This window comes from Scatophagus argus, chromosome 12 (assembly GCF_020382885.2).
Source record: "Scatophagus argus isolate fScaArg1 chromosome 12, fScaArg1.pri, whole genome shotgun sequence".
NCBI classification, from domain to species: Eukaryota; Metazoa; Chordata; class Actinopteri; family Scatophagidae; genus Scatophagus; species Scatophagus argus.
In genome coordinates, this window is record NC_058504.1 from 11646031 (window position 1) to 11667786 (window position 21756).

At 42.3% G+C, this 21756-nt stretch overlaps 2 protein-coding genes across 10 annotated transcripts; both read right to left on the reverse strand.

Moving 5' to 3' along the window:
- Position 1: 1 nt before the first annotated feature.
- Positions 2–8301, reverse strand: ankrd13d (ankyrin repeat domain 13 family, member D). Of its 3 annotated transcripts, none has more exons than XM_046405658.1 (17): positions 7350–8301; positions 7104–7236; positions 6899–7023; positions 6615–6660; positions 5450–5593; positions 5014–5203; positions 4835–4901; positions 4050–4131; positions 3821–3882; positions 3593–3723; positions 3306–3463; positions 2872–2985; positions 2533–2705; positions 2014–2093; positions 1293–1526; positions 465–524; positions 2–326 (listed from the first exon to the last, which is right to left on the reverse strand). In XM_046405658.1, the coding sequence occupies exons 1-17, from the start codon at positions 7431–7433 to the stop codon at positions 176–178; spliced, it is 2034 nt and encodes a 677-aa protein (XP_046261614.1). In that variant the 5' UTR covers positions 7434–8301; the 3' UTR covers positions 2–175. The 3 variants fall into 3 exon arrangements, with proteins under 3 accessions (XP_046261614.1, XP_046261613.1, XP_046261615.1); XM_046405657.1 differs by having other exon boundaries at positions 7104–7239; positions 7350–8299; XM_046405659.1 differs by having other exon boundaries at positions 2–524; positions 7104–7239; positions 7350–8296.
- Positions 8302–8466: 165 nt separating this feature from the next.
- Positions 8467–21560, reverse strand: kdm2ab (lysine (K)-specific demethylase 2Ab). 7 transcript variants are annotated; one of them, XM_046405655.1, is made up of 23 exons: positions 21515–21560; positions 20680–20720; positions 19030–19168; positions 18828–18906; positions 18564–18610; positions 17925–18103; positions 17623–17729; positions 17405–17498; positions 17086–17239; positions 16860–16975; positions 15833–15959; positions 15440–15723; positions 15238–15315; positions 14632–14892; positions 13824–13952; positions 13600–13686; positions 13190–13414; positions 12723–12752; positions 11934–12380; positions 11347–11486; positions 10867–11030; positions 10190–10627; positions 8467–10063 (listed from the first exon to the last, which is right to left on the reverse strand). In XM_046405655.1, the coding sequence occupies exons 1-23, from the start codon at positions 21543–21545 to the stop codon at positions 9882–9884; spliced, it is 3579 nt and encodes a 1192-aa protein (XP_046261611.1). In that variant the 5' UTR covers positions 21546–21560; the 3' UTR covers positions 8467–9881. The 7 variants fall into 7 exon arrangements, with proteins under 7 accessions (XP_046261611.1, XP_046261610.1, XP_046261612.1 ...); XM_046405654.1 differs by having other exon boundaries at positions 10190–10405; positions 10481–10627; positions 11347–12380; XM_046405656.1 differs by lacking the exon at positions 11934–12380.
- Between the last annotated feature and the right edge of the window lie 196 nt (positions 21561–21756).

The window sequence follows — 21756 nt, forward strand, 5'->3', positions numbered from 1 at the left end:
ATGCATGTGGATTGTAATTCTTTATTTTTCACACATATGAGTAAACCAACATAAAGGTTTCAAATGTTATAATCATATTTTTATTCCATAGTTATTCCATCAAGATTGTATTTTCATATTTTCATATTTATCACAGATAATGTTATAGGTTTAAAGTTTAAGGATCATTCATCACTCAATAAAAGACAGCAAGACTGTGAAAAATCTTAATAATAATAATAAAAAATCCAAAGACTTTTGTCTCCTCCCTCACTGTAGTGTGTATTGGAGTACCTGTTTCACTCTCACTTCTTATATTCTGGTCCTTTACGCTCTGTTGTAGCAGCCTTCATGTGAGAAAGACAAATAAAATATCTGTAATAACTTAACATCTCAGGATTTAAAAAATAAAAATAAAAACAGAATAAATTAAGAGGATTGTTCCCCAGTGAAAATCACAGCTCCACTGCTGTTGGTGACATTACTTCTCGGTGAGTGACAGCTGCAGGATCCTCTGCAGCTCCTCTTCTTCTTCCTTCTGCTGCCTATGACACAAATAAGAAATATCAATTTTTATTTGTATTAAAACTTTTACCTTGAAGGAATTCATTACTGTTTTAATAATTAATTAATAATAATTATTTTAATTACAGATTCCTGACCATAACTGATGTTTCATTTCACAACAAAAAACTTAACATTCTTAACATTCTTGATGTCAGAGGATGGTTGATATTATTGTAATTAAGTCATCGTAATGCCTGACTTTAGTATTTAGGTACAGTAGTTGCGCGCAAACATCAACAAGGTTTTGGAGAAGGTGTTTTCCTTTCAGTATATAAAACTGACTACAGTAAACACATAAACAGATGTGATAAAAATACATGTATTTGGTGTCTGTAGGTTTTTCTGTCCAGGAAAGAAGAGTAGATTTGGGGCAGAGTTCCTTGTAAATACTGTAATCTCAATATTCCAGTATTCAGCTGGGAAGAAGCAGGCAGCGTGTGTGTTTTCTCAAGCCCACACACCGCAGTCCACAGAAAACTTTCATCTAAGACACCGCAAAACACAAAAAGTCTTGGCACTAGACATGGTATGGTGTTAGCGTGTGTGTGGGTCAGGTGAACTGGCAACAATAAACTGACCACAGGTGAGACTACGAGTGTGCACAATCACTGTGATAAGAGCTAGCCAAGATGACAGAAGCCATCTATGACCTATACTACTTCTGGCCACCAGGGGGCGTTCGAGATGTTCTGGCTTGGCTTCTGGGAGACTTTCATGACATCCGTGTTGTTTTCCTCCCACCTCACCTGTCCATCTCCTCCTGCTCCCGGCACGACAGCTCCATGGCAATACGCAGCTGCTCGTCAAAATTCGACGCCACATCAAAGTGTCCTGACAACCGTGGATCGGTCACTGCGCTGTAGGAGAGAGGGGAGTTGGCGGTGGGGTCCAAAGGGGAGATGGAGGACGGTTGGCTGGGGTCAGCCCTGTCCTCCCCCTCCCTGCTAGCCAATGAAATGGACAGGGACTCCTGGATTGCCCTGAGAAAGGAAAGAAATTAAGATATTAAGACTTAAATCAAACGATGTCTTAACGAGAAAGTTTCACTGCCGGGCTTCATTACAGGATGACTGTGATTTGCGGCTCCCAGGAGAAGGTGGAGAGTAAAAGCTAATCACTGAACTCTATTTAGAGACTTTTAATTAAATTACTTCACAAGCCACAGTTGTCCCAGGATAAGAAAATATTATGAATTAAACCACATGATGGTTTACAGTCACAACCGCAAATGCTTCTATTTCTCATCTGGGACCCTTCCTTTTTCCCTTTTTCTAGTCAAAGCCACACAAAGATAAACTAATCCGCCCTGATGACAGCCTCAAGGCTCTACTAAATTCTACTATATTCATTCATTCATTATTCTTTTGTTGTTATCTGCTCATGGCACACAACTTTTAGAAACCCTAATGAAATGACAGGAAAAAAATTATGAGAAATCAGAAAGCTGAAATCTGAAGGTCAGCTCACCTCTCCAGCTGAGAGTCTTCTTCGTACAGTGGGCTCTGGAGCACCGGGCGGCTGTTCGTCAAGGCCTCCCAGATGGTCACCTAAAAACCACACACTTGAGTGAAATTCATCAGGACTCCTGGTTTTAGTTAGAATTAGGGGTGCAGCTAATGATTATTTTGTTAAGTCTACAAAATGTCCCAAAAAAATACAAAAACTGCTCATCAATATTTCCCAGGGTGCACATGATGTCTTCAAATTGCTTCTTTTGTACAACCAACAATCCAAAACCCAAAAACATTTCACAGCAAAACCTTACATCTAATGAATGAGCAATTGTTTAACTCCTTGCTTTAGAAATTACAGAAACAAATAATCTATTCTCAAAATAGTCAGCAACTAATCATCTTTCAGTCGACCAATCGATTAATCAATTATTGCGGAATACAATCAACCGGCCGATAAACTTCAAAGCTGTCACACTGTAAACGATGACAAGATTAAAAAAAAAAATAAAGGGAAGAATCACGTAAATCTAACCTGGTCACTCTCAGTGCCCGCGTCCAGCAGGCTCTGCTGGATGGCGAACTGCAACAGGTTGTCATCCTCATCCCTCATTGGCTCGCTGCGGCCTGGACCAAGGGTGGTGTAGTCAGCCGGCGGTTCAAACACGGAGGGATCCACCTCACAGTGGAACGAAGTGAGAGACTGACCTGGGTGACGATGGGTTACAACATTACTGTACCAGCAAGTAAAAGGTAATAAAGCTAAAAAGAATATATATTTTCAGACCTGTGTTCTGTTTGGAAACAACTAGACCCACATTACGTTTAGAGCAAACCTCAAAGTAAGAAACTAAATGAATATCACAGCAGTCACCAGCTTCCTCGGAGCCCTCTGGTTTGTGAACCGTCACAGAGCTGACCGGCTCGTCGCAGCCGCACAGGTTACTGAATGTCACTCTCGCGTTCAACACGTGAAACAGGGGAATCTCTGGAAGCAGACAAGACAGTTTTTGAAAAGATTATTTAAATGGCTGATCATTTCTGTAGCGCCAGTGGGCAAGTGGGAATGAAACAGACAGTGAGAATCATGAATGCAAAGATGTGTGGTGGCGCAGAGGAGAACCGTGAACCACACAGAGAAAGTATTACAATAAAATAGCTTGTACTTCTCATTTTATTTATTGTATTTAATTGATTTAGTTCTAACATGTCAATATAACAAGCTACAGCCACAGACCAACAGGCCGGGATCTGGTGGAGAATCAGTGTGTAGGAAATGAAACACACTGTGTGACTTCTGATACCCACCGATCTTAACGGGGAATCCCGGCGGCAGACGCAGAGTGATGAAGTCACGGAGCTTGGCAAAGTGGGCATTGGAGATGGCCATGAGGTCGATGATGGGTGTCACCTGCTCGGCCAGTGACAGAGGGTGACTCTCACTCAACCACAGTGTTGCTTTGAACCTGGAAGGAGGAGGCAGAGACGGCAAAGGAGACAAGATGCAGAAAACCATCGTTTTGAGCGAGCTTGTCCACAAAGAGAGCTTCAAGTGCTGAGCGTTAACGCCGTGCGTTTCCATGGCTGCAACATACTTCTGGACTTTGCTCGTAAGCTCGACGGGACGTCCAATGTCCCTGCCGTTCAGGTTGAACTCTGGGTTGAAGTATTCCTCAGCTGTGATGGCTGTGGGGTTGTGAGGACTGGCACACTGGGACACATTACTCTGAGAGAACCAAAGAGAGAGAGAGTTATGAGTGACGGCGCTCATCAAAGGAAGCTGCGGGTGGTGTGGGAGGATGTGAAGCTGTGGATGCTCTTACCCCATTGTGAGCTGTGTGCTGTTCAGCAATCCCCAAGAAGGACTGCAGAGGAGTCTTTGAGCCTGGGAATAATGTATAGATATCATCAACATCATCAATCTGAAAACAATATAATATAAGAGACATACTATGAGTCAAAGTGATTCATTTTGTTTATCTCATTTTCTTAGAACTTAATCTTCTGCAGTTATTCTCTGCAATTATTTTCTCTGTGCATGTGTGTATTCACCTTTGCTTCTAGACTTATCCTGGTCTGACAGATGCTCCGTCCTTGACCGAGTCACCAGCTCCACATTGGTAGCACTGTAAACCTGAACAAGAAGACACACAAAGTAATCCCTCCGCTGCCGGAAGATCCACCTTTATGCACTGCGTGTACATATTTGTTTGGGTTAAAAAATAAAAGCATTTATTTTGCGTAAACAGCAGTATTTGAGACTGTGGCCTCGTCTCAGGATTAAGAGTCTCTCTTGGCCTATCTTTGACAGAGAAAACATGTACAGCCTGTAACTTCTCACACCGTTTTCCCAGTTTTAAAAATAATTTTCAATCCCAACGACGACCACGAATAAACTAAATGTTTGTGTTCAAAAACCCCCTCTCAAGGCAGTGAATTAGAGAAATACTATGTCATTTTCTGATTGTTTCACAGCTGCTAGGTTTTAAAGGACATTGTTTTTGTCCTTTAAATGCGAGAAGACGTTGTTTTGTTGGATTTTGTGTGAATTCAGCCAACTCAACAGTGTGTGTGTGACCAGTCCTGTGTCTGTGTGTAGTTCAAACAGACAGTCACAAAGGCACCAACAGACCAGGGGTTCATATGTATCAGGGTCGTCATCACAAACTTACGTCATGTCACATGGGGCTTGTTAAATAGAATTAGAATAGAATTCTAATGCTAAACATACATGCGTACTTGGACCAATATTTGAACACATAAGGAACTGGGTGGAACTGGTGCTTTTTCTGGAAAAAAAAAGGCATCTGAACCAGGTTGGCTCAGTGGCCACTGACCTTGGCTTCATACCCGCTGACCACTTCACTCTTCTCAGACCGCCAGCCCCAGATTCCCGACTTGTTCCTGAACAAGCAAAGAGATAAAGCAAGGCAGCTCCAAAAAAGCACGATGAGGCAGATATCTGCAGCTGACCTGCAAACAAATCAAGTGCAACCTCAATGATCTCGGTTTTTACCGTTCAAAGGCAATGTTGCGCGTGTTGAGGTGCGTGGAGACGATGGGCGATGTGAGTCTCTGAGCTGTGTTCTCCTGCGATGGCTGCATAGCCGCCAGGAGGGAGGGCGCGTCGAGGGGAGACAACACGAGTGGCTCTGTATACACCACCTGCTTCTCATGGTCCACCTCCATCACCACGGCCCCATCATCTAAGAAGTGGATGTCCAGCCGCAAGAAGAAAACGCTAGTATTACACAATGACTCAAAGCATGGCGTTTTTGCCACATATAAGGCTATAGTGGTCTTTCAGAGTGGGTCCATGTTAAGTTTTCATAATAAACCTTAGCTGTGTGTGAACATGTGATGCAGTTGTAGGAGCATACACACTATGGATCAACTGCTATGGAAAAATGATGAATATGAAATCCCATAATCAATCTAACCGCAATACACACCTCCGCCCTTGAAGATATAGCTGCGTCGTCCTTTCAGCCAGGTCATGTGTTCGAAGCCCAGAAGGGTGGTGTCCACACGGAGACATGAGCCGCTCTTCCACACCCGGTAGACATCACTGGGACATACCTTCGACACCAGGGGTACTGAGAGGAAGGTTGAAGAAGAAGTGTTAAGGACAAAAGACAAAGAGGCAGAGACAATGAGGTAACCAAACAGGGAGTGTGTGAAGGACAGAGAAAAGAAAAGCTGATTAATACGGAAAGATGTGATGTTTCTCTGGAAAATTTATACATATAGCTTGTTACATTGTGCAGCAACTAATAATTCTTCTAGTTTTTTTCACTTTTCGTGTAGCTTATGGAAAAAAAGGCCAAAAGACAAACGACTGAGCACAATTTAGAAAATGCAATGGCTTAAAATTGCTGCTTGTGGGCTAAAAGCTAAGATACCTGCCAAGATACTATTAATAATGGTGCAAAAAAAGCTAAGAGAGCAAGAAAAATGCAACCAAACTGTATTTTTTAATCGTAACAAGCACAGCTGAAATGATGTGCAACTTAACTGATTTGGGGTAGTACTTCAGCTTAACTGATGAAGTTTCATGTACGTGGTTGATCCTTGCAATCGTGTTTTATCCACATGGTGCACTTATTGTCAGTTACTTTGGATAAAAGCCACAGTTAAATGAATGGAAGGTAATAAGTCAGCAGGAAATCAATAAATTTCAGTATTACAGGGACTTGTACGGACCCGTAACAACGGCTGACTATTAGAAATTTCACGCATTGCTAATTCACTAGCCATCCTTAAGAATACACATTAAGAAACATTAACGGGGAAATTATATATGTTTACTGTAAATACTAGTTGATGTAAAATGTAATTAAATGTTTACGTGAGTGAGAAAAAAAAGCAACCACCATACATCACTGAGTGAAGTGCTATTTGAGTAAAGCGCAAATAACATTTTGGCCAGGATGCTGGTGATCTGTCACGGGTTACATTTTCAGATGAACCCGTCTTGTGTATGGGCCACTCTCTTATTGGGAGAAACAGTCATGCCCTTCAAAGTCTGCGGAGCGACAGCTGCTCCCAGGGGAGCTGTCCAACCAATGTGGAGCTGAAACTGACCTCTGAGAAAACCTGTTCTTGAATCACACTCACCCCAACTGGTGAACTCCCACTTCATCTCCACATAGAAGTCCCGCGCCTGAACACACCAAGGAAACTTTATTATAACAAAGACGACAAAAGCCTTCCAGTGAGAATCCTCTCTGTTTTTTTGCATGTGTGGATCCTGATTCAATCAAGCTTGAAAGTTCTGAACATGTTGGGAACATACAGCGACCAACCTATAACTTTGCCCTCCAAATTCAAAAAATCTTGAGGGGTGGCCACCGCATCAGGTAAACCTGGAAGCTTATGTTTTATTTATTTATTGATTTTACCTGTCTCAATTTGCTGAGCAGCTCAGGGATACCCGCAAGTCTCTCTGTGGCACGTTTGAAGTCTCTGTACTGAAGCACCAGCTGAACCAGCTCAGGGTCCCCGGTGCTCACCGCCTCCTGCAAGACTGAAACATGCATCTTCATTTAATGACAATGGGAGCTTCTTATTCCTGTATGAAAGAGGACGACACGGCAGAGCACTCACTGGTCCAACCCTGTGCGTTACAGTGCGTGGGGTCTGAGGAGTGCCTGAGCAGCACCCGGGTTGACTCCAGGTGGCCCAGACACACAGCCAGCTCCAGCGGGGTGCGCCCCCTCGGATCTAGGCGCTCCACATCCTGCTGCGGAACCAAACAAGGAAGCAGCATCAGCGCAATGCAGTGCGACCCAACAAACGCATCTGTAAAAGAAACCATCATCTGCCAGCTGCAACATAAACCTCCGTACTTACCCCTTTCTTCTGTAGCTCTCGATCTAGCTCCAAATACTGATTATTCCAGACCAGAAAATGCAGAGGAAACTCTTCTTGAGCCATGGTTGTCGTGCGCTTAACAGTTTAACAGTAGTAAAGCTATGTTTGCAATATGACTTCTGCAGCCAACAGATTGCAGTGACACCACAGCAGAGGCTGATCGGCACAGCTGGTTAGCTAGCTAGCTTAGTTAACAGCAGAAAAATGGTAAACGCTTAAAGTGCTTCGCTTAAAAAAATTAATCAGAAAAAAAAATAACAACCTGTCACTAAGCAAATATGCCCAAGTTAACGTTAGGCACAGACCGAGCGTGCCTATTTAAATTAGGGGGCTGAGTTAGCCCGGCTAACTCAGCCCACTAATTTGGTGTGGATAACGTTAATTAACAGCTAGCTGAGCTAACGTCAGCTAACTGGCTAATAACAACATTGTTTCCTGCTCCACTCGACACCTGTTTTCCATTGGTCACAATGCAAGACAGCTAATTTAGCCGGCCAAAACTGCACCTCCCATGTTCGTTCACGTTGTCATATTGGCTGTGTTCTTGAGAAAAAAAATATATATGTATATTTCTCTCTCTCTATATATATATATGTATAGGCGAAATCGCTGGCTGATAAAGTTAGCTAGCTACTCCCCTGCTACTGCAACCGTCCCGTCTGTATCGCAGGATTGTTATGGTCTGTCAAAATGAAATAAGATACGGCCTTTATTCCAGTTTCACATCCAGGTCAGCCGAGTTAAGGACGAGCCGATACAACGTTGGTGACAGCTGCTGCCGATAGCACGCAAGTCCTGCCAACGGCTGACGATCATTACACCAGTCCACATCTGACAAAGTCCGCCGTGTTCCCGTGCGAAATGCAGCACAAGGACAATTGCAATGAGGTCTATTAACAGCTGCACCCTTATTTATTTATTTAGGCGTCCCTTTCCATTTCCAGGTTATGGGGAGAAGCTGGGTGGAGCCAGGGAGGAGCAGATATTTGATCTGATCTTTGTGTTGTTATAGTAAATAAAGCAGGGAAATAGAGCAACACTAGTAGTGCAAACTGTGTGACATTTTCTTAATTTTCAGTGATATGACAGTTACCAGTCGTCTGTCATTTTTTTTATTTTTCTTGAAAAATAACACAAATAACATAAAGTGAAAAAGGCTTCTGAAAATAATTACAATGCTACAAGATTCCCGTTTTTATACTCGAAAAGAGAGAACACATTTACACAAAAGTATATATTTATATACTTATATTCATTTGAAGGGATATGGCCCAGAAAGTAGACTGTGAGGGGACCGCTGAAACAGAACCACTACACTTTGAAGGGAACAAAGAAATGAGCAACACCCCGCCCACACAAAATCATACATCTCTACACTGAATTGGACAAGGTCATGAAATTCGGTGAAAATTAGATAGTCACATTTTTCATCCAGGAAAAGCAAAAAGTGTATCAAAGAGCGGTGGGGAGCAGTTTCATCTAGAATATTAACACATTTGCTCTAAATGTTGTCTCTGTACAAAAACAAAGCCTAGAGGAGTTTGGAAATAATAGCACCTGAATTCTAACGGTTGTTTGAAGATGCACCATTCATCTGACACCTAATCCTTGGCTTAGCCCGTACACTTAATGCAACCTGCCCTCTGAGGGGGTGAGGTCTTGTTGCCATGTCGATTGCCTTCTCACACTGTCTATTTACCCTTTTATACCACAGTCACTCAATGTCCATGTATGTTTGTCAAGTACACCACTGGACTACTGTTGCACTCAAGTGCCTTATTAAGCTGAACTGATGAACACTTGCTGTTCGAGCCACTCACTTAAAAAAAAAAAATAACATAAAAATCCCAAAGCATAGATGTTGTGCATAAAGCGTAACTCATCAAACACTTCACACTTGCCCTCTTGAATCTGACAAAAAAAAAAAAAAAATTACCATCTATTTGGAGCACCAAAATGTAGCTGAAATCAAATGAGTTAAAATTAGGCAAATGATAAATAGACTTTACTTTATCAGCCAAACAGCAGCTCTAGCTCATAGATGGAACTTTTAAGTCTTTGCTTATCTCTCTCAAGGATGAGAGTCGAGACTGTCATCCGTCCAAAGAAGAGCTGAATGCTTGGTTATCCAAAGGACGTGTAGGATGCAGCTAATTAATTGTCCATTTTCTCCCACTCCTGGCAATAAAAAAAAATTGCTTTTCCCCCAAACACCATCAGTTCCCAAAAGAACAGAAAAAAAGCTCCTGAGTCTTTTTTTTTTTTTTTAGGTACACTGGAAAATAAATGTATATAATGTTGAAACATTGATCCAGCTGTGACAACCCCGTCCACCAACACCAGTTAAGTGAGTAGACACTCGCAGTTTAGACCACGCCCTTCCCTTCACGTGTTACAGGTGCATGTGAATTTTGTCTGTGTCCTTTTTCTCCTCTCACACACATTCACATCGGATTCAGCTCTCTTGCCTTTGCACCTCAAATCACCTCCGCAGTCAGAGGAGGGAAGTGTTTAGGATATCCTCTGGATCAGTTTTTCATCTGAGAGGCAGTAGAGCGTGTTGACGGACAGCTCGGAGATGAAGGCCTCACAGGCCTTACGGGAAACACCTTTACAGCCTCGCAGGTCGAGCAGTGAGATGCAAGAGAGGCGGCGGAGATACTTTAAACACGTGTCTGTCAATTTACTGCAGCCTGGGAAAGAGACGGATACACAGGCACATTAATATAGTGGAAAAAAAAAATAGTCTAACATGTTCAGGCTCTCAAAAATTAATAGTTTTCTATGTTCCCTTTTAGCTCTTCCCATCAATCTCTCACCTCCCAGGTTGAGTTCTGTGAGCGTGTTTCGGGTGGACGAGCCCACTGCAGTCAGCAGGTTGATGGAGTGATCGGTGAGGCTGTTACAATGGGAGAGGTCCAGTTTTGTTAAATGGGGCATGTGGCGGATCACCAGGCGCAGAGTGGAGTCGCTGATGTCTAGGCCTGCTAGTCGCAAAGAGTGCATGGTCCGCAACTGACTGCGATTGTCACAGCCTGGAACAGAGATATAGGGGTTATGTGGGAAGAATGGAAGGAATATAAAGGAAGAAAAGGCTTTTCTTTCCTCACCTGGAGGGGTGATGAGATCCCTGATCTGAGAGTCCTTGACCCCGTCTGCATAACGCAGATCCAGAGAACGTAGGAGAGGGCATCCAGAAGAGCACAGAGCTGAAATAGATGACCAGGAACAACCTGCCAGCATCAGATCCTTCAGCCCTGCAGAGTCAGGTTAAGATTTGAGTTCAATATGTGCTGGGGAACAAAACTTATTGGCACAAAGATCACTAATTCAGAATTCATTTGAAAAGCCTGGGATTTCTAAAACTATCAACTGAGTAAATATGACAATGTGATCATATAAGGATAGGTGAACTAATAAATGAATCTTTCTTTTTTAAAGAAAAAAACAAAAAAACAAAATTAAATCTATGAATCTTTTGTTTGTGTTTACATACCAGGAAGGCGACCAACAAGCCAGTTCAGCTGCTTTTTAGAGATGTTGGTCCAAGAGAGATCGAGTGTGACCGGTTGCCTCTTTATGATGCCTGTTAGGGCCTGAGGAGTAACTGTGCGTTTGATGCTCAGGTCAATCCGTGCCCAAAGACGCTTATCTAAGCACCTATAAGCAAGCACACATACTCATGAACAACACATCCTTTCACCTAGTTTACTACGTACAAAGTGATATGGATCCACTGACACAATGCAAATATATGAAATGGACTTTGATAGGCTTTTATCAAATTCAGATCAAAAATCCTGTTCACAATCTGTGTCTACAACTTGAAAATGAGGCGAACAGCATAATATGAGAAATGTTAATTAAATGTATCTAAATGTACCTACATGTTTTCCATTTCTCTTTGCCAATAGCAGGTTTGGTAAGACACTGCTTTCGTTCATAAAGACATAAGAACTAAAACATCTTGTCTTACCATTTGTACCAGTTCTTGCAGACAGCCATGCACACGCAGAGATCAGCTCGACTTAAGTAGCGGAAGACAGACACCCACACCTCTCTCTCACAGCCTGGCCCACTCCCACCGTTCTCTCTGTCTGCCTCACTCCCCCCTTCCTGCAGGGCAGACAGAGGGATGCGGACATGAGGGAGCTCAGAAGATGAAGAACAAGAGGCGCCATTGTTCAGTTTAGCCGGTCTGTTTGCCGTCGTTCTTTTCGAGGCTTCGAGTCTCTCTAGGTGGGAGGTACGAGTGACAGTGTGACCACTGCGAGTGTGTGGTGGTGTGTGCCTATTGGAGTGCAGATCAGGACAGGGTCCTCGATTTCTAATGGGAGGTCTGACAAGGGCTCTGGTCTGGTTGTGTATTGTGGAAGTGGCAGTTTGAGTGGCGACAGCCTCTAATTTGGGAACAATTGCTGATGGGTCCCGCTTGGCCCTGGTTGGTTTTTGGAGTGTCACTTTTAGATACGAGCCATCTTTCTCCCCTGTTTGACTGTTCTGCTCCATCTCCTCCTCGTCATCCTCCTCTGCACCATTTTGGTTGGCCACTTCACCCCCTACCTCTTCTCTCTCTTTGGCTGCCCGTTCTCCTCGCCTGGACTGTGGCTGGTTCTCTTTATCCAGTCCCCTCCCACTGTTATGCCCCCTCTCCTCTTCCTCGTCATCACTGCTGCTGCTGTTGGTGCTGCTGCTGCTGCTGCTGTCCTCACTCTCTTCATCCAACTCTTCATGGCTTCCACCACTTATGATTCCTCTTCCTGCTCCTCCTCCCCGCAGTCTCACCCCTCTTCCCCTCCCCCTGCGAGGTTCTCCCTTGGGCTCAAGTACCAAACCGAGGGAAGACTGCTGAAAGGACCCAGCCCCTCCTGGAGAGCTATGGTAAGGGGGGTCACTTGCCCAGGTGGAGCCCCGGCCTCTGCCCTGAGATAGGCTGCTGGCTGGGGACCGCATCCGGGACAGCACCCTGGAGCCCAGCAGCCTGTGAGAGCTATCTAAAGACGACTGTTTCTGTTGGGAGCGAAAGGGCAAAAAGAACGGCAAATAAAAACGAGATAATGCGCATTTCACACAATAAATTCAGTGTTACAAGAGACTGTCATCATGAATCATGATGTTTTACAACTGACTGCTGCATCACAATTACACTGGTGTTTAACTTCCCATGTGCTAACTGTATTAAAAAAAACAACAACAACAACAAAACATCATCATCGCCATCATAATCACCATCATGGTTGAAATGCATCTTTAACAAACCAAGTTATTTGGATGAAACCACCTCCTAGAGTAATACTACATATTCACTGTAGTGTTACTCAAACACAACACAGAAATAATTGACTTGCTTACTGTTAAGAGTTTGTTTCTCTCCAGTTTTATCTGCAATAGACAGAAAAAAGGTTTTGGAATGAGTTCACGTCAAATAGTGAAAAAAAAAAACTTCACACACACAAAGTTTCTGCCCACTATTTTATGTCTAAGGAGTTTCAGGGTGACCCCCCCATCTTTAAACAGTTTAAAGATCTTGAGCTGAATTTTGAGTTGAGTTTGAACCTTGAGGCTTTATAAGGATTCTAAAACTAAAATTAAAACTTTAAGACAGAAACATCACTCATGCAATACTTCCAAGTACTTTATAGAATATGCAAGACAGGATGAATGTCCAACTGTTTTAGAACAATCAATCAATGCTTTAAATCAATTTACCCCTTACGCAGAAGATTATTTATCCGTCCCCACTTGCTTTTGATCACGAAAACCTTGCAAAATTAAATTTAAAAAAGTAATTTACAAACAGTTAAACTCTCCAACCATACCCTCTTCTTAAGTCTGAGCTCCAGTGCACTTGCTCTTTTGCGGCTCTGTTGATGCTGCAGCAGCAGTTTCTGAGAAGGTGGCGGTGCTGTGGGTAGGGATGTGGGTCCACTGCGTCTCCCTCGTCTCACCCCTTCACCTACACCGATCCCTTCCCGATCAGCAAGTTTGGACGGCGGCAAGGAGGTTGAGCCCTCTGACTCTTCGCTTCCCTCGTCGCTGGAAGACTGTTGTGGGGAGGTAGTAGGTGGGGTTGAAGATGAATGACTGACACTGTTAATTGAGTATCAACACACACCATATGGCAACTGATGGAAGTTATTGAAAAAAGAGAAAGGAAAAATGTTCTAGGACTGACTGAACTGTGACCACAAGGAGAGAGAAATAAAGGTGAAAAGTGTGTGTTTGCTACCTCTGATGCTGAGTCTTTGCCTTGGTAACATTTGGGACATTCCCAGCAGCTGGGCAAATCCTTATTGATCTTCCCCTCACCAGGTTCCTGAAACAGGGAACAGTTAAAAGTCTGAAACAGCAACTATTATATTTGAGCCACAGATGCAATTTTGTGGGCAGCAAAACAAACCCTGCAATCATTGGGAAATGTGTTCATTTATAGACATCACTATGTCTGATTACCTTAATGCACTGACGATGGGCAATCTGCGAACAGACGGAGCACTCCATGAGTGAGTGAGTGCTCGGATTTGATTCATCTGATTCTCCTTCTCCACATATGGCACATCGCGCTGTGTTCGGCAATGCAGGCTGCAGGGAATAATAAATGTTCAGCATTTCTGGTGTTGTAAAAGAATATAAACAACATTATGTTTGACATCAGTAAGTCAAGTTTGGTGCTACTGGTCAGCACTTTTTCCCCCAATATACACAGTGCATACATGTACAGATGGGGAGCACTATTTAGTTCCACACATAGCAAGAGAATGATTTTAGGGATAGATTGATTATTGGTTTGTCTGTTAATTAAATGTAATTTTCATCTTTCATCTTTTTCTGATTATCAGTGTGGGTTTTCTGGATGTTTTTGTTTGCTTGGCATACAATAAGTAAATTCAAAATAATTATCTATTATAGAAGTAATATATATAATACCAACTTATATTTTATATTAATAATCTGCATGTGCAAATTAACTATAAATTAAAGTTACCATATAAATGTGGTGGAGTATAACACACAATATGTGCCTCTGAAATGTAGTGAAGTATAGCGAAGTAGAAAAAGGAAACGCTCAAGCAAAAATAAAAGTACCTAAAAATAGTACTTAAGCATTCAGTGGTTATTCTAAACTTTGACACCACGATTTTTATTTTTAATGCAAATGAATACCGGTTCCAAATATCAAATATCTGTCTCCTGGAATACTATTAATACTGGCCAGAAAAAAAAAAACCTTAATGGATCCTTAATGGGTACAATGACTCACCGCTAGACACTGTCTCATGATACAACTCTTCTTCATACGTCCAGGCCCACCAAACTTCCTCATGTCGTGGCAGTAATGGCAGTTGCCGCACTCCTTCCTGCAGCAGGCGGCACAGCGCTTGCACCTGACCCGTCTGCGCCTCAGGGCCGAGATGGAGGAGCGTTTGGTGCGCTTCTGACCAAGAGATTTGTGGAGGGTGGGGCCTAAGCGAGGACGGTAAAGGACAGTGGGAGGAGGAGCTGGGGCCTGGTACCATGGTGGCTGAATAAGGGATATCAGCAGGAAACAAAAACAGGTTAAAATCGCCTCCTGTAAGCACATAACAGGCTTGCGCCATGTTTGATGAGCCAGAATAAAGTGCTTAACAATACACAACTATTTCTATAATAACATTAAAAAAAAAAGTGATTACCGTAAATAGCAGAAGTAAAAAAACAAACCTGCCCTGTATACTAAATATACAGTAAGAAAAGGTTAAAACTAATTGAAGCACCAAAATTTCACTCTAAATTTCTGCTAACAAATCGCTACCTTCATCATCTCTACGGCGCAGTATGTTTCTATGTACAGCTAGATGCAGAGCGTGAACAATAGTTCTCTACCTACCCTTGCGGGCCACTTGACAATGGGCTCTCCGGTGTAGGCCAGACTGGGGTCATCATTGGCGTGCTCCTTCAGAACAGCCTGGACAAGTGTAGAAGAAAGAAGGAGTAGTAGGACAAAGAAACTCAATTGATCTTTGAATATAGCATAGCCAGAATGAGTTTATTGTGAGATGAAATGCACAAGGAATTTAGGCGAAGCCCACCCTCATGTGGTTGAGCAGGGCTGTGGGGTTCCTGATGCCCGCAGGGACACACTTTTTGTGGGACGGCAGCTCCTCCAGCTTCCCCAAGAGGTTACACAGTCCCTCCAGCTCAAAAGTCGTCAGCAAGTGCTTAGGTGCGGTAACTTGAGCCATCGGAGCCGTCTCTTCTTCTTTGACTTTTTCTTCCTCGAACTCGACCTTCTCGTTTTCAGTGTCACTGTCAACTCCATTCGAGGTGCCATTCCCAGCATGATCATAGGTTTCAAGGTCAGTTGGGGTCAGTCCTGAAAAGACAGGGGACACAATAGTTGAAGTTCATTGATAAACTGTGTTTGTGTGGAAAACGGGGGAAAATGAGAACAGCCGTGTTTTCTTGTGTTTATCTGTCCTTACCTATGCCTAGGGAGTATTTCTGGAACTCAGGAGTGAGGTGGGAGATGTTGGTCAGACAGTAAAGGTATCTCTCCAGGACATACCAGCACATCTCATAGTAGAATGGGTAGCGAAACTTTGATGGCACCTAAAGGAGGACAGAAACATCTTAGAACAGATGCATCTTCAAGACCCTGGTTAGTCAAATACCACTGCATTAGAGCACAAAACTTAAACATATTACTGCAAACGACAAAACCTATACTGTGTTGCTTTTTGGTTACGTTTTTGAAATATACATAAATACATTCTTTAATAAACTGCTCTCAGGCAGTTCTTCTTCATCACACCTTTACTGTGGTTTGTATTTCTGCTAGGAAGGTGCAGGAGGAAATGTGCTGTGGCTGCAGCTTACCCAGTTGATCTAAGCAGTGATATTGTTTAAAATGTGTGTTGTAGCTAAGTACAATCAAACTTGTGTCACAGCAAAATGCACAAAATATATTTGCTTCGTCTCCCAAGGATTGTTACGTTTTCTGGAGGTGACTCAATACTGTGTGACTTCACAAGTCTCACTCACACGTCCACTTGCTGCATCAAAGAAGTGGGAGGCACACTACTCATATTTGTCTAAGAACTGAGCAGCCTTACGTACAGAGGCACCGATCAACCATGACATGACAAGTCCACATGAGCTTCACTCTAAAATGAAGGGGTTTTTCAATGTCATTTAAATGAATTCAGTCCCCGCCAATCCCTGATCGCATGTTACCTTAAATAAAAATTTAAGGTAAAGAGAGCACTGTTGTTGGACTGGATTGTTGAATTGGTAATGGGGGAGAAGTACATCCCTTCCTTTATGGAGTTTAAGAGTTTAAAAACTAAAATTAAAGTTTCTCACCAATTTTTCTACAGTGAGTTATTTGTCAGAATAAATCATACCGTGCATAATCACAAAACCTGAAACAATCGTCAATGTGTTGCAAGAGGACAGTTTTATACACAAGAAGCAGCGAGAAGGCTATAGTGAATGTGAGGTTCTGCTTACTCGTGTGCGATCCTCAATGCTGTAGATGTTGAGCTGCATGGGGATGTTAAAGCTGTGGAGGAAATTCCCTCCAAACACCAACGTGTCCTCTGGGGTATACACAGCATGAATCCAACCTACAACGTAAACGACACAGGATGCTTTAGGCATATTATGGTAGAGTCAGCATACAGAACTATATATACTCAACGTATATATGTGCCACTGGGATATTACACTAACAAACCTGAGGGGATTATGAAGGTATTTCCCTGCTTGAGCTCTATTCTCTGACAGTCGTGACACTTGTCCCCCAAGAAGATGTCTCCCTGTTTTCCTGACAAAACCCAGTTCTCATACATCTCCAGATTCTGTGGTGTGGGTGGAATCAGCCAGAATACCTGCAGGGTCACAAGTAAAATGTCATCTGCATTTACAAGAAGTTATGGTGAAGAAGCTTCTACTGGGTCATTAATGACAGCCAATAAATCAATCAATAAATAAATAAATAAGTAATAATAATAAAAAAATCCACTGTTCTTACATGGCAAAACACACAGACTGACCTTTTCTCCACGCAGGATGTGGTACCAGACTGAAGTGCCTCCAAAGTCAATGTGGAAATCTGTGAAGCAACCCTGCACACTCATGAGACAGTACCTGAGAAGCAGAGTAGAACAGGAGAAACACAAACGGTATTTAAGACATAAACATGGAGGAGATGTGATCAGCGTGGTATCTTAGCTATAGCATGGCAAATGTTATATGTTTGTAGCTTACTCACTTTTGTACTTTGGGATAATGCATGTCTATGATGGCATTAGTGGAATCTCTCTGTCTCTCCTTGAGATGGCGGGGCCACATGTTGTCCACCCAGTCAATGAGATCCACCTGATAATAAGGAGAAGAAAATTGAAGAAATCACACATTTGAACTGTGTCTATCAAACTCAAGAAAGTTCCTGATAACTGACAGCACTTTCTGTATGTGGACACCATGTCAGTAGCACAACCAAGCAAAGATTTATAACCACTGAGGCAGGAACTGTTTTAAAACCAAGAGGAGTGAAAACAGCAAAATTCTCACAGAGGCTGGTCGTTTGACTAGATTCTCCAGTCTCGTGTGGCTGAACTCCAGGCTGATGACATTGTAGAGTTTTTCTCTTTCTGATGGCGGTGTCTCATAGTAGCGTCGCCACTGAGCCATTGACATCTCAATTCCCTTCTGGGTGTTCACATCCATCACGTCTACAATGCGTCGACTACCTGCAACAGAATTAAAAAAGGGTTCAACAAGTGATAATAATCATAATCATATTGCTTAGATGTCCAGGAAACATAGGCTGTCTTACAGTGGACTTTTTACATACAGATACAAATATTGATATTTGGGGGTTTAATAAGTGTAATAACAATACATTGGCTGATGGTAACTATTTAAAACATAAAAACTTTAAACTTGTCCATGTTCTCTGTTAAGTAAGCCATGTGATAGTGACACTGTTTCTGAATGAAATCAGATCTAGCTTAACATTTCACTCTAGCAAGTTCTTGTGACTACTCGGCCAGCATATTCACCAACACATCTGCCTTAACTTAATATCAACCAATATATTGGCCTGGCTGATTTACCTGGCTCAACCAGCTAGGGGTATTAGGTGTGTTAAATTTTGTGGACAAAAAGTAAAGCTATTTACTCTTGAAAGGGTATAAAACAGGAACTCACCAACAAACAATTTGACATCACTCACACTAAAATCAGGGTCTGGCATTCTGTAAGAGAGAGGCAAAGTCCTGTAATTTTTGAAAAGGAAAATCTTTCCTTCATTTACCCATACAAATACATTTATGGGCACTGATTTTGAACTCATTTAAAACTACTGAAGTACTGCTGCTAAACTACAATATCTCCACATAACAAACAAAAAAAATGGTATGTGTTAAGGAAAAAATGTAAGCTGTGATTAAAAAGTGAGAGATTGTGACTCACTGTATGCCAAGGCCCTCCACGGTATCAAAGACAATTGGGTCCCTGAGTCCTTCTCTCTGGATGTACTCAAATGTAAAATCTAAAAAGGAGACACAGAAAGAGTCATTAGAGTCATGGAGTCATTATCTCATCTGTTCAGGTGTGGTTTCACTGAAATTACATTCCAAACATGTCTTTCAACTTGCTTATTAAAACCTCTCACCTTTACCCTCCATGTGTTTGATCAAGTCAGAGCTAAACCTGACGCACTGCAACTTTTCGTCCAGGTCAAACGTTCGTTTCCCTTCGATTTCGTCATCCGAGATTCCATCGTCCTGATATCGGCGCCGCGTACCAGTACGCTGAGGACAAGAGAAGGATTATGTTAAGCTCTTCATCAGAGATGAATAGTATGGTTTATAGTAAGCAACAGAACAAGAACAGGTGAGAGCTGGAATAACTGGCAGCAAAAATTATGGAACCTTTTATTGCGCTGAAGACATTTCAGTGGCATAACAAAGCATAACAGCGTCACATAAGCCGACAAAAGCTGAAGGATCCAACCATTTACTTATTATTTTTGGTGGTCTGATTTCAACAGTTGAAAGATTACTTGATTTTTCCTTTTATTTGATTCATTTGTTCTTTGCTTTGTCTTTTTTTCAAATTAGTCAAGCAACTCTGTAATTCCTCCATGCACCCCCGAGCCACTTACGTTCTGTATGAAAACTCAGGTACAGAACAACTGATTCTAATACATATCCAAAAGCAAACTCATTTGAATCTAACTTTGATGCAAAAATACAAAACTGCTTGCTGTATTTTTAAAATGTTCTTACTGGAGTCTAATTGCAAAGATATTAGGTGACACCCATGGGAGCTGTCCCTTAAACCTCAGTGGTAAAAAAGGAATGAAAATTGCCATTTGCGACAATCTCTTGCTTTCAACCATGACAAGGATAAAATTACAATAAATCAATACAAGTTGATCAGTCAGCCAGCTACCAAATCAGCTCATATGGCAACCAAACAATACAGCACCACAATGGCAAGGGTTAATCTTCCACACACCACCCCCCTTTTACCCCCCCTTCTGCCATTCATCCTATGCAGAACTGCTTGGCTAGACAGATGGATCAAGCACAACGCCCCCACTCTCAAATCTCCCCACCCCCAACCTTTCACCACAAATGTGGTTTACTGAACTCTGATTCTCCTCACTTTCATAACTGTACAGCACGTACTTACTGCAACTGAAAACAATTCAATATCAAAAGAGCAACTCATTGTTGTTTTTATATAAAGTGACAAAAAAGACATGAGGTATCAAAGCATTATTAGTTAGCATCAATGTATTGGGTGCTTTTATTGAGTTTTCAGTGTGTTCAACAAATAGGCCTGGCCTGCATTTCCCAAACCTATCAACAATGGCAGGGAAAAACCTTTTCACATATATACTTAGTTATCAATTTTACTGATACCGCGAGCCATCAATATTTACCTCCGAAAACACTGGGTACATAACTTGACAACAAGGGGATAAGGTGATAAGGAGGTAAACAAAGACGTCAGCGAAAATGCTGTCAGCTTAGACGGTGAACTTGACTTTCTCGTGAACCCGACGTCTTCAGACAAGTTCATTGCCCTCATTATGGTGGCACACAAAACTGAGAGGACCACTGACACGGAGCGATGTGCCACAGTAAAGTGGGCCATTCATGTCACATAAGACGATATGATACACACGGCTTAGTGTGTCTTAAAAGGCGAACATGACACGCAAACATCTTCGATAAATGAAAACACCCAACAACTGCATAGTAAACATAAAACAAGCGTTCTGGGGAGATAGCAGTTTGGTTAAGTTACTCACCAGGCGTTTGCTGTAGCGTGTATGAGGATCGTCCATAATATCTAGAAGAAAAACAAAGTTCCGGGAGCAGCGTTAAATTACACAGATTAAACTGCCAATATGGGGTGAAACGTTTCGGTGTGTTTTTACATTTTGTTGGACACAAACACACACCTCTCCTTGACTTGAGCCTAGCTACATATCCCTGCTAACGTTAGCCAACAGTGTTGCATTAGCCAGAGAGCTAAGGTTAGCAACACAAAACATTTACGCTGAACTTGCGTCACACTGTGAAGACAAGAGCCGCCGAGAGAAACTGCGTTTTAAAAGGAGCATGCCGAAACAATGTGTCTATTTTCTGACGATGTTTACCTGGCGTTATCGGCTAACGTACACTAGCTCAGTTGACAATCCCTTTCTTGAGTCGTCGGCTACCGTTGACGCTAACTAGCTAGCTGACATTAGCCTCTATACAGCAGTTGTAAGCTTCTTTATCATTACCTCTGCGTTTTAACTCCTTTTAGCCGTACTGGTCAAAGCTCTCTCCCAACTAGAGCATCTGAGGCTTCTCAGAAAAGTTTCTCCCCATGTTATGTGATAACAGCTGTGTATATTGTTATGTTTATTATTGTGCGATAAAGTTAAGACGATTCGACGCTTCGAGCCGCCATTTTCAGCTGGTCAAAAAACACACACATACACGCACGAAAAAAAAAAAAGAAAACCTCATGACCCACCCCCCTATTTACTCCACTGCTCCGAAGTATTAGCATAGCGCTACTCTCATTGGATACAGAATGTGCTATTTAAACAAGATTAGAATATGTTAATATACAGGTCTCCTTGGTTTGCCTACCCAGGTTTGACGGTGGAAGGGAGAGTTTCATCTATGTCAGAGCTAATTTCACTCGTGGGGACAAAAAAAATCAGAGCATTTAGGTAGTAAAAAGTGTAGGCTAATTACCTAATCACTACCTGTTTTACGATAGCCTAAGGGAAGCGTTAGCTAGGCCGATAAGCAGCGTTTTAATGGTGGAAGTAACATAAAATGGAAACAGTCGTGTAAAGTAGGATTACCTCAGAACTGTACATTGTACA